General features: G+C 45.3%; 1 protein-coding gene across 1 annotated transcript in view; it reads right to left on the bottom strand.

Moving 5' to 3' along the window:
* FAM227A (family with sequence similarity 227 member A) overlaps positions 1–13,261 on the bottom strand; it is a 72,930-nt gene that overhangs the window by 8,390 nt on the left and 51,279 nt on the right. Inside the window, exons 14-15 of the mRNA XM_074003751.1 lie at positions 5,004–5,160; positions 2,264–2,417 (exon numbers count right to left, since the gene is read on the bottom strand). Coding sequence (XP_073859852.1) covers positions 2,264–2,417; positions 5,004–5,160 — 311 coding nt within the window. The remainder of the gene's footprint in view (positions 1–2,263; positions 2,418–5,003; positions 5,161–13,261) is intronic.

Genomic DNA, 13,261 nt, shown 5'->3' with positions numbered 1-13,261 from the left:
CGTCTCTACTAAAAATATAAAAAATTAGCCAGGCGTGGTGGCGGGTGCCTGTAGTCCCAGCTACTCGGGAGGCTGAGGCAGGAGAATGGCGTGAACCTGTGGGGGTGAAGCTTGCAGTGAGCCGAGATTGTGCCATTGCGCTCCAGCCTGGGAGACAGAGCAAGACTCCGTCTCAAAAAAAAAAGAAAAAAAAAAAAAAACTATATATATATATATGTGTGTGTGTGTGTGTGTGTACACACATACATGCATCATCTGTGAAAGATTCTGGGCAAAAGGATTTAACTTGAATCTAATCAAACCTCTAGCGTAGACCTAATGTCCAGTGTATAGGAATAGGCTATATTGGAACAAATTCAATGATACTTTGAGGAAATATCAGAAAAACCCAGAGTGTGGCTTGAGCTTTTCAAAAAAGCCCATGTCGTAAAAAACAATTAATAAAAGGCAGAGGCAGGATACTGTTATAGATTCAAAGATCCCAAAGAGATAAAACTAAATATAATTTCTGGCTAGGCACGGTGGCTCACGTCTATAATCTCAACAGTTTGGGAGGCTGAGGCTGGGGCAGATCACCTGAGGTCAGGAGTTTGAGACCAGCCTGGCAACATGGCGAATCCCCTTGTCTACTAAAAATACAAAAATTAGCCGGGCATGGTGGGGCACACCTATCGTCCCAGCTACTCGGGAGGCTGAGGTGGGAGGATTGCTTGAGCCCAGGAGGCAGAGGCTGCAGTAAGCCAAGATCACACCACTGCACTCCAGCCTGGGCAACAGACTGAGACTCTGTCTCAAAAAAACAAAAAACAAAATATAGTTCATGATTCTTGATTGGATCCTGGAGCAGCAGGTAAAGCCAAAAAAGACACATTGAGTTAGGCACGGTGGCTCATGTCTGTAATCCCAGCACTCCAGAGGAGGTTAAGGCAGGAGGATCACTTGAACCCAGGAGTTCGAAGCTGCAGTGGGCTGTAATTGAGCTGCTGCACTCCAGCCTGGGTGACTGAGTAAGACCCTGTCTCCAAAAATAAAAATACAGTTTGGGGACAATTGGGGAAATTTGAATTTGGATTAGATATTAGAGAAAGCAAGCAAATGGGGCAAAATGTGAATACTTGGTAAATGCCTAATGGCACATGCTTGTTCAGTGTACTATCAACTTTCTGAAAGGTTTTTCTAAGTAAAATAACAATTTTGAAAAAGGCAGAAGACAGAGGAAAATGTCCATAATATGCTGCAAAGTGGGAAAAAATAGTTCTTTTTTTTTTTTTTGAGATGGGGTCTCGCTCTGTCGCCCAGGCTGGAGTGCAGTGGCCGGATCTCAGCTCACTGCAAGCTCCGCCTCCCGGGTTCACGCCATTCTCCTGCCTCAGCCTCCCGAGTAGCTGGGACTACAGGCGCCCGCCACCTCGCCCGGCTAGTTTTTTGTATTTTTTAGTAGAGACGGGGTTTCACTGGGTTAGCCAGGATGGTCTCGATCTCCTGACCTTGTGATCCACCCGTCTCGGCCTCCCAAAGTGCTGGGATTACAGGCTTGAGCCACCGCGCCCGGCCAAAAATAGTTCTAAAAAACAGACTGACAATATGATTCTACTACTTTATTTAGTGATACAGATATATGGGCCCAGAAAAAAAAGACTGGAAGGATTTACGGGAAAATGTTGGCAATGTGTATCTCTTGGTACTTTTTTTTTTTTTTTTTTTTGAGACGGAGTCACGCTGTGTCGCCCAGGCTGGAGTGCAGTGGCCGGATCTCAGCTCACTGCAAGCTCCGCCTCCCGGGTTTTTACGCCATTCTCCTGCCTCAGCCTCCCGAGTAGCCAGGACTACAGGCGCCCGCCACCTCGCCCGGCTAGTTTTTCGTATTTTTTAGTAGAGACGGGGTTTCACCGTGTTAGCCAGGATGGTCTCGAACTCCTGACCTCGTGATCCGCCCGTTTTGTCCTCCCAAAGTGCTGGGATTACAGGCTTGAGCCACCGCGCCCGGCCTCTTGGTACTTTTATGTGGTTTTCCGGATCCTTTGTTTGCTTTCATTGAACACAATGTTTTTGTAGTTAGAAAAAACAAAAAACAAAAAACAAAAGCTCTGGTCTCTGTTATTAGGAGTTTATATTCTGACCACAAGAAAGCTGATTATGCTTATGATAGTTACAGGAAACCCCCCCGCCCCCACCAACCCATTTAAAAATGATGATGATGATGACAATGTGCTGCAAAAGATGAGTGCTGGAGCAATGGCATTCCCCAAAGCCCCTTCCATACCTGGAGAAGTTGTCTTGCAGTTCCTTTAGATGCTTGTCAAAATAATTCCATTCACTCCAGTGACGCTGGTACAACTGATTGAGGTTGTCTTTCCGCTTCTTCATGCTGCACAGGGTCTCGCTGATGACATCAGTATATGTTGGGGTGCAGTCAGTGGCTTCCGCTGTTAAGGAAATCCCCGTATTGTCGAACTTCGTTGACGCTGCATTATTAGTGGCATGAGCGCAGTGCATGGGGAGGAGGGGCATGGAGGACAGAGCAGGGAAAACGCCCTGCATTTCTGGATAAGATACTTGAAATCTGAGCAGGAAATGACTCTCCTGTTCTTTGACCATGTCCTGCTTTGGAGGGAAGAGGCTATCCTATCTGTGGCCAGGCATTCTCTACCTAGGAATAAAGGCCTCCTCTGCCCCTGTGGATGGAAGGCAGGGCTAAGAAATACTTTTTTAGACTGTCATCTGAAATTCTTACTCTATTATCACAGCGGTGAATAGGAAGGGCTTCCAGCTTTCCTTTTCTCTCAGCCCAAGGCCTCATTCTCCATCTCATTTGTATATAAAAACATTCTCGGCCAGGCGCAGTGGCTCACACCCGTAATCCCAGCACTTTGGGAGGCTGAGGTGGGCGGATCACAAGGTCAGGAGATCAAGACCATCCTGGCTAACACAGTGAAACCCTGTCTCTACTAAAAAATAGAAAAAATTAGCCGGGCGTGGTGGGGGGCACCTGTAGTCCCAGCTACTTGGGAGGCTGATGCAGGAGAATGGTGTGAACCCAGGAGGCGGAGCTTGCAGTGAGCCGAGATCACGCCACTGTACTCCAGCCTGGGTGACAGAGTGAGACTCCATCTCAAAAAAAAAAAAAAAAAAAAAAAAAAAATTAGCTGGGCATAGTGGCACATGCCTGTAATCCCAGCTACTTGGGAGGCTGAGGCAGGAGAATCGCTTGAACCCAGGAGGCAGATGTTGCGGTGAGCCGAAATTGCGCCACTGTACTCCAGCCTGGGCAACAGAGCGAGACTCTGTCTCAAAAAAAAAAAAAAAAAAAAAATTCTCCCTCTGCTCTGCCCTCCTTCCACCCCTTCTTGATTGATTAGAATCTCAGCTACACTTGCCACAAGCTGTGGGACCTCAGAAAAGATAGCAGTCATCCTCTGTGCCTCCATTTCCATATCTGTAAAACAGAGATAATAATGCCCACTTTAGATGATGTGAATCATAATCGTGGTAGTTATTCATGTAGTATCAGCTGTATGCCATTTAATCCTCATCACAACACTACAAGTTTGGTATAACTATCCAAATTTTAGGAATGAATAGATAAAGATATTGAGCTTGGAGGTCAGGCTGTGCACATAAGACCTTAAAGCCAGTGGTTGCTAAACTGGGACTCAAATCTAAGGCTGTGTATCCCAACCCAGATTCCTTCCACTACACTAAACTGTCTTTAGAGAACAATGAAGTGATGTTTGGGAAAACATGTTGCAAGAAATAAAACACTATGAAATGTGAGTTTTTGTTACTACTCTCTCCCTATAGAACATGTAAGTAAGTTTGTGGACATGGAGTTCTATGCAGCAGACGATGCAAAGTTCTCCCTAGTTCATTACAAAACTCCTCCTGTTGGGGAGCTCAATGTAGACGTGGATCATCTCAGCCCCTGTTATCTGCCAGGCACTTATCTCTGTTGTGTCTGTAATCTGCATAATAGCCCTATGAGGCAGGTACTCTTGTCCCTATTTTAGAGGTGAAAAAAATGACGCACAGAGAGAAGCTGGAACTTATCTCAAATCACTCAGTTTGCAGGAGAGTTGGTTCCTGAGTCCAGGTCTATTTGAACCAATAGACCAGTTTGATTCCAAATAGAACCCGTGTTCTCTGACTCCTATGGTAAGCTGCTAAGACTCAGGACGCCAACATATGCCACACTTATTTTCTTTTTTCTTTTTTTTTGAGATGGAGTTTTGCTCTTGCTGCCCAGGCTGGAGTGCAATGGCGCAATCTCGGGTCACTGCAACCTCTGCCTCCTGGGTTCAAGCGATTCTCCTGCCTCAGCCTCCCAAGTAGCTGGGATTATAGGCATGCACCACCAGGCCCAGCTAATTTTTTTTTTATTTTTACTAGAGACAGGGTTTCATCGTGTTAACCAGGCTGGTCTCGAACTCCTTACCTCAGATGATCCACTCATCTTGGCTCTCACAGTGCTGGAATTACAGGCATGAGCCACCACGCCTGGCCAACCACACCTGTTTTCTTGACATCTGAGCTTTCTATTCGATCTTTAGGATAAATGGCAACAGGGTCAGGGATTTGCTGATGGGTCTAAGGCAGGAGTGTGTCTGAGGAAGGTGTTAGATGAAACATACATGTGGACAACAAAATTCCTGGTCAGTACATACTCTGGGGTCAACGAGTGTCGGGGAAGCATTACTTGGTTTCAACGTATGTTAGAATACCGAGTTAGCACATTCATTCTGGTAGGTGGAAAGAGATTTTGCACACAAGGAAATTTGACACACCCCAGGGTCTCACGGCCAGTTCACAAGGCTGGCTCTAGATTTGGAACTAAGATGAGCATGATTCTGACCCTGAGGCTCGTACCACTGGCCACCTCTGGCGAGTACACATGGTGTGCCAGGCGCTGTGCTAAGGCCTGGGTGCCATTCCCTGACCTTTGCTTCTGGGAAGAGGACATGGGGGCCTGGAGCAGTGTGCACCCTGACCACAGTGACAAGGATATGGGGTGCTCATGGTCTTTTCCCTTCTGACTATCAACACATTCTTGCCGTGCTGCTGCAGACCGACGTAGTTCTGGAGAAAGTACACAATCAGAGGGCTCTTCCCATAAATGTTGAAGAGGTTTGAAGTCAGCTCAGGGCTTTTGCAGGCAGCACATGACTGAGGATGGAAGAAAAAGGAAAAATGAAGGATAATGTTATTTTTACAGTATGCATTAAGAACTGGAAAGGCATCAAAGCACTCATGTGCTTTGATCCAGTCATTCCAGTTTTAGGATGCATCCTAAGAAAATTACTCAAAATAAAGAAAAAAAAAAGTCAAGGGGCAAATATGTCCACTGCAGAGATACTTACTGTATGTAGCAAAAGATGAGAATAACTTAAATGTTCAAAGAGAAGATATTGATCTCTTTACCCAAAGGAATGGTATGCCACTATTAAAATGTTTATGAAGAGTTAATAACCTAAAACAGGTTTCAGGTATAAGAGTAAATTTTTAGGCCGGGCGCGGTGGCTCAAGCCTATAATCCCAGCACTTTGGGAGGCTGACGCGGGCGGATCACGAGGTCAGGAGATCGAGACCATCCTGGCTAACACGGTGAAACCCCATCTTTACTAAAAATACAAAAAAATTATCTGGGTGTGGCAGCGGGCACCTGTAGTCCCAGCTACTCGGGAGGCCGAGGCAGGAGAATGGCATGAACCTGGGAGGCGGAGCTTGCAGTGAGCCAAGATCGCACCACTGCACTCCAGCCTGGGTGACAGAGCAAGACTCTGTCTCAAAAAAAAAAAAAAAAAGAGTAAATTTTTAAATACTGAGATGCAAAGTTTGATAGTGTTTTTATATGTGTGTGTGTGTGTGTGTGTGTATATATATTTTTTTAAATTTTACTTTTGAGACTTGAGTCTCAATGTGTTGCCCAGGCTGGAGTGCAGTGGCACAATCTCAGCTCACTGCAACCTCCATCTCCCAGATTCAAGCAATTCTCCTGCCTCAGCCTCCCAAGTAGCTGGGATTACGGGGGCCTGCCACCACACCTGGCTAATTTTTGTATTTTTAGTAGAGACAGGGTTTCACCACGTTGGCCAGGCTGGTCTCAAACTCCTGACCTCAGGTAATCTGCCTGCCTCGGCCTCCCAAAGTGCTCGGATTATAGGCATGAGCCACTGTGCCCAGCCGATAGTGTTATATATTTTATAGAAAATAATTTAGTAAAAGCCGGGTGCGGTAGCTCACACCTGTAATCCCAGCACTTTGGGAGGCTGAGGCAGATTGCAAGGTAGAGCGATCGAGACCATCCTAGCAAACATGGTGAAACCATGTCTCTACTAAAAATACAAAAATTAGCTGGGTGTGGTGGCGTGCACCTGTAGTCCCAGCTATGCAGGAGGCTGAGGCAGGAGAATCACTTGAACCTGGGAGGCGGAGGTTGCAGTGAGCCAAGGTTGCGCCACTGCACTCCAGCCTGGTGACAGAGTGAGACTCTGTCTCAAAAAAAAAAAAAATTATTTAGTATAAAACAGATAGATGAGAGACTGGAAGGCTCTTACCAAAATGTTAATAATTCATTCAGCAAATATGTATTGAGTGATTACTGTGTATAAATACTATTTTAGGTGCTGGAGATTCAGCAGAGAACAAGACAAATTCCAGCCCTTAGGGAGTTTGCATTACAGGTGGAAGAAAACAATAAAAATAAATGAACAAATAAAAACATAACATGATATGATGAATACTAATAAGATCAAGCAGGCCAGGGTATGGAGAGTGGTAGGGAGGAGAGGACTGGGGTTCCACGGGGTGATCAGGGAAGGCTGTGAGGAGGTGAGACCCCAGGGATCCTGAATGCTGTGGGGGAGGGAGCCATGAGAAGGTCTATCAGGAGATGTTCCTGGCTAAGAGGACAGCAGGTGCAACAGATCCAGCCACGATATGTGCTTGGTATGGCTGAGGAGCAGAAATAGGGCGGCTCACAAGGGTGGGGGCGGGTGCAGAGGGAGCAGGCGCTGTGGTCATGGTGAGGAGCTGGGATGTTTTTTCTAAGGGTCATGGATGCCACTGGCAGATTCTGAGCTGGGGTACAACATAATCTGAGTAATCTGTTAAGGTCTTTTTGACTGATGTGAGGAGAAATGCCTGTGATGGGTGAGAACAGGTACAGAAGAGCAGTCAGGAGACCGCTGCAGCAGTGGGGGAATTTCTGATGGGGCTCAGGACTTGGTGGTTGCACACAAGGGGTGAAAAGTGAGCAGATTTACAACACATTATAAAGGAGAACTGGCAGGAGTTGCTGACAGACTCAACTCCACGTGGGTGTGAGAAAGAGAAGAGTCTAGGGCGGCTCAGACGGCTTGGGTGTCAGCTGCTCAGGTGGGACGATCTGGGGAGGAACAGGTTGGGGCGGTGGGAGAGTTGAGTCCCGTTTTGGGTGCTATTTGAGATGCTAATAGACAGCCAGGAGCAAACAGATCAGAAAGAGAACAGGCTGGGGCCAAGAATGGTTTGTTTTCTTCTGCCTTTTTCCAAAAATGACAGTACTACTTTTGTGTGTGTGTGTGTGTGTGTTTTTTGTTTTGTTTTTCTTATACTTTAAGTTCTAGGGTACATGTGCATAACGTGCAGGTTTGTTACATATGTATACTTGTGCCATGTTGGTGTGCTGCACCCATCAACTCGTCAGCACCCATCAACTCGTCATTTACATCAGGTGTAACTCCCAATGCAATCCCTCCCCCCTCCCCCCTCCCCATGATAGGCTCCGGTGTGTGATGTTCCCCTTCCCGAGTCCAAGTGATCTCATTGTTCAGTTCCCACCTGTGAGTGAGAACATGCGGTGTTTGGTTTTCTGTTCTTGCTATAGTTTGCTGAGAATGATGGTTTCCAGCTGCATCCATGTCCCTACAAAGGACACGAACTCATCCTTTTTTTATGGCTACATAGTATTCCATGGTGTTTATGTGCCACATTTTCTTAATCCAGTCTGTCACTGATGGACATTTGGGTTGTACTTTTGTGTTTAAAAAAAAATACATTTTATTTTGAAGAAGCAGTTATACCTTAATGGAACAAAAATTCCGCCTCATGAATAAAGGCTGCAGCAGTACCCAACCACACTATTTTCTAATCCTGTCCTAATGGGATAGGGTTGCATTTAATTAATCATCTAATGGGATTGCTTCTGTCTCCAGCAAAGTTTCTCAACCTCAGCATTATTGACATTTGGGGCTGGATATTTCTTTGTTGTGAGAGGCTGTCCTGTGCATTGTAGGATGCTGAGGAGCATCCCTGGCCTCCCCCGATGTCCCTCTGTCCCCAGTTGTGACAACTAGAAATGTCTCTAGAGCTGGCCAAATGTCACCCAGGGGACAAAATTGCCCCATTTGAGAACCACTATTCTAATAGCAAGATACCACTGGAATCACAGAGACCTGGAGTTAGTAGGGAATTTATAGATCATTTGGTCCAGTGACTCTGACACCCTGTCTCCTAATGGGGGCCATGCTGTGTCTGGTGGTCACCAGGGAAATGAGGGAAACAAGGAAAATTCAATATGAGTCTAACAAGAAGTAAACTGATTCACTTTAAGGACTTTTTAAATTTTTTGCTTTGTGATATTAATGACTTTCTTTATAAAATGCTACTGATGACAGACAGCATTTTGTTTTAATGAATTTACTTAGTGAAAACCTTTTTTTTTCAAAGTCTACCAAAGTCCAGCATCTAGGATCCACTAATGCAGTGCAGCGTTTCTCTGAGGATCATTCTTTTGGCAACCCAGTGTCCTTCCCCTTTCCTAACAGCCCCTGACTCTTTGTGTGTTTTTGGGGGGTGATCTGCCCTCTACTGCATTTGGGCTTGAAGTCTTTTTGTTTGTTTGTTTTTGTTTTTTGTTTTTGAGACGAAGTCTCACTCTGTAGCCAGGCTGGAGTACAGTGGCATGATCTTGGCTTACTGCAACCTCCGCCTCCTGGGTTCAAGTGATTCTCCTGCCTCAGCCTCCTGAGTAGCTGGGACTACAGGCAAGTGCCACCACGCCCGGCTAATTTTTGTAATTTTAGTAGAGATGGGGTTTCACCATGTTGGCCAGGATGGTTTCGATCTCCTGATCTCATGATCCACCTGCCTTGGCCTCCCAAAGTGCTGGTATTACAGGCATGAGCCACCACGGCCACCTGAGGGGGTTTTAAATCAGGTGTCTTGCTCCCCTGATGAGAGCCACAGGAGGGGTCTTCAGAGGCCTTCACAGGCTCTGGAGTCAGAATCTTCCTTTCACTTCCCCCACCCCAGACACCTGCCACTCAGTTACAGCTCCTGGAACAGCCTGGCCATTCAAAACTTCTGCTCCTTGGATTCTGAGCTCTGAGTAGAGTGAAATATGGACTGAAAACATGTGGAGGTTCACCCATTCCAGAGATGTCACCTTGAAAAGATGGTTCGAGGGTTGCAACTACCTTGATGTTTCTGGTTCCTGGACTGATTCTCCAGACTCTTCAGTTACTCAATGTTCTTTCATTTTTGGCTTAAGTTGGCCAGAGACAGCTTTGTTACTTATAAGCAAAGAAATGCAACTGATACACATCCTTTCAGTAATATTCTCAACAGGTAAGTGTACATTTTTGCTTCCTCAACTTTGGAGACACGGAACATGCTACCTTCGCAAACATCCAGTACCACTGTTCGTAAGTATCCGATTCCTCCCAGGCAGAAGGCAGGGTAGGGCGTTTGGGTATAGGGACCTGGGCATAGAAATGGGAAAGGCTGGCTCATACCCACATCACTAGGTAAAGAAGGAGCAATGGGCAAGGGAAGAGACAATCTGGAACATCCAATCTAAGGAGCAGATAGAAAGCAAAGCAGGAGGCCGGGCACTGTGGCTCACGCCTGTAATCACAGCACTTTGGGAAGCTGAGGTGGGTGGATCACTTGAGGTTGGGATTTCAAGACCAGCCTGGCCAACATGGCAAAACCCAGTCTCTACTAAAAATACAAAAATTAGCCAGGCATGGTGGCGCACACCTGTAATCCCAGCACTTGGGAGGCTGAGGTGGGAGAATTGCTTGAACCCAGGAGACGGAGGTTGCAGTGAGCCGAGATCGTGCCACTGCACTCTAGCCTGGGCGACAGAGCAAGACGCTGTCTTAAATAAATAAATAGCAAAGCAGGAGCTAGCATTAAGGGGTTAGCATCAGAGATCTAGGATGAGGAATGGCTTGGTTTGAGAGCTAGAGCTGGAACAAAACCTAGCAGCCTGCAGCACAGCCAGATGCAAAGTGGGTTTGAAATGACAACTTGGACTCTTAGGAAGTTCTTTCTTACCTTAGATAAAAATCACACTGTCTGTATTCCAGCCTGTCTTTCTCCAGGGTCACAGGTTACATGACAGTCCTTAAAATATCTGAGGAGAGCCCTCAGGTCTTCTCCAAGTCTTGCCTTCTCCAACCTAAACATCTCCAGTGCCTCAAGGGCTCCTGAACATGATTTGAGTCTGACTGTGCTCTCTGGACACATGTCAGATGGGGCCATAAAAAGTGGGACCATCTTCTCTCTTGCTCCAGGCTTTCATTTTGACATTTAGATAGTATTTTTCTGCCATAAAAATATTTATTTTTTTTACAAAATAAATTAATGCTCATTGTGAAAAATTCACATAATCTAGAGATGTAAAAGAAAAAGCTTTCCTCATCTCCACTCATATTTCTTAGCAATAAACACTGTTAATATTTTTCTGTGTATCTTTCCAAACCTTCTCACAGGCACATACTGACTTTATACCAAAAACATACTTCAAAAATAAAGATGGAATCATCCTATATACAATGTTTTACAACTTTAATTTTCACCCACTAACTACATTGCCTGTAATATTTCCTTGATTAATTTTATTACATTATTATTATTATTTGAGACTGAGTCTCACTCTATCCCCCAGGCTGGAGTGAAGTGGCACAATCTCAGCTCACTACAACCTTCGCCTCCTGGGTTCAAGTGATTCTCGTGCCTCAGCCTCCCAAGTAGCTGGGATTACTGATGCCTGCCACCATGGCCAGCTAATTTTTGTATTTTTTTAGTAGAGACAGGGTTTCATCATGTTGGCCAGGCTGGTCTCAAACTCCTGACCTCAAATGATCTGCCCTCCACGGCCTCCCAAAGCTCTGGGATTACAGGAGTGAGCCACTGTGCCTGGCCATTTTCTTGATTAACTTTAGATGTCATTGGCTGACAGTCTTTCATATCAGGTGTAAATCTTCCTCGCCGTTTTTCATAGCAGCAGAATATCCTTATTATGGACACTTCACAATTTACCTATTTCTCTATTGAAATTGAAGCTTTCTACGATGTCTGCTGGTACAGATTAATGCTGTAAGGGATAGCCTTGTAATGAACATTTCTACATGACAGATTATTAGAAGAATTACCAGGTCATAGGTGTATTTAAAAATTTTAAAGGGTACCCTAAACTCATGACAAAACATCTAAAAATGCAATATACATATTTTTAAAAACCCTTGGCCAGGCATGACGACTCACACCTGTAATTCCAGCACTTTGAGAGGCTGAGTTGGGCAGATCACGAGGTCAGGAGTTCCAGACCAGCCTGACCAACATGGTGAAACCCCCATCTCTACTAAAAATACAAAAATTAGCCGGGCATGGTGGTGCGAGCCTAATCCCAGCTACTCAGGAGGTTGAGGCAGGAGAATCGCTTGAACCTGGGAGGTGGAGGTTGCAGTGTAACTGAGATCACACCAGTGCACTCCAGCCTACACAACAGAGCGAGATTCTGTCTAAAACAAAATAATAAATCCTTTAAAAAGGAGTCTAGGCCAGGCGTGGTAGCTCATATCTGTAGTCCCAGCACTTTGAGAGGCTGAAGCAGGCAGATCACTTGAGGTCAGGAGTTTGAGACCAGTCTAGCCAGCGTGGTGAACCCCATCTCTACTAAAAATACAAAAAAATTAGCTGGGTGTGGTGGTGTGCACCTGTAAGCCCAGCTACTCGGGAGCATGAGGCAGAATCACTTGAACCTGGGAGGCGGAGGTTGCAGTGAGCCAAGATTGAGCCATTGAATTCCAGCCCTGGCAACAGAATGAGTCTCAAAAAAAAAAAGGAGTCTGGGGGATATAAACAAATTGTCTTAACTGGTACCATAATTCACTGCAGGGAGGGGCTGTCTTTCCTTGGGAAACATGGAACAAGCCACTTGGTGAGCAGGTGAGAGCCTCTAGAGTGAGTGAAGGCAAGGGAAAGCTTCTGATCTGCCCACCTGGACCTCCCAGAGTGTTTGGATTACAGGTGTGAGCCACCACACCCCGCCAACTAATATTAATTTTAAAATTATTTGCATTACTGTGGGCTGGGAGTGGTGGCTCATGCCTGTAATCCCTTTGGGAGGCCAAGGTGGGCTAATCATTTGAGGTTAGGAGTTCGAGACCAGCCTGACCAACATGGCTAAACCCCATCTCTACTAAAAATACAAAAATTAGCTGGGCATGGTGGCACACGCCTGTAATCCCAACTACTTGGGAGACTGAGGCAGCAGAATAGCTTGAACCCAGGAGGTGAAAGTTGCAGTGAGCCAAGATTGCACCACTGCACTCCAGCATGGGCAACACAACAAGATTGTCTCAAAAAAAAAAAAAAAAAAAAAAAAAAAAAAATTATTCGCATTCCTGTGATACGGGCACCCCTCTCCTTATCTCTTTAAACTTCAGTAAAGTCTTCCATTCTTCCATATACACAAATACATGCACCCAGACGCCTTGTGTGAGTGGTTTTTGTAAAAATCAGAAGAGGTGAGTTCCACATTAGGGCTGATGCAGTTAGTATGTGCATAGTGTATGCAGGACAGATAAGGAGCTTAGTGCCAGGAAAACATCAGGCCCCCAGAGTTCACAAACATATTTGAGAGGGTAATAGACTTCAAACAAATTAGATAACAAATGCTTAAGCCAAACTTCAGCTAAATTCCAAGGAATAGAGTGACCCCTGGTGATACTGGGGGGTTACGTGAGTAAATATTTTATTGAGAATAGGTGATAATATAAAATACTGGGAAAAAATTGGGGAAGATGTTTTATATAATCTTAGAATGGTAAAATGCTTAGCAAGAAATCTAGAAGCCATAAGAGACTACTAAATATGACTATAATAATTAAAAACTTCTAACATAAAACACCGCAATTAAAGTCAAAAGATTAGCCTGGGGGTGGTGGCTCATGCCTGTAATCCCAGCACTTTGGGAGGCCGAAAGGGGTGGATC

Source organism: Macaca fascicularis, chromosome 10 (assembly GCF_037993035.2).
Source record: "Macaca fascicularis isolate 582-1 chromosome 10, T2T-MFA8v1.1".
Taxonomy (NCBI): domain Eukaryota; kingdom Metazoa; phylum Chordata; class Mammalia; order Primates; family Cercopithecidae; genus Macaca; species Macaca fascicularis.
The sequence above is the reverse complement of the archived record's forward strand: the minus strand, read 5'-3'. Positions and strand labels throughout refer to the sequence as shown.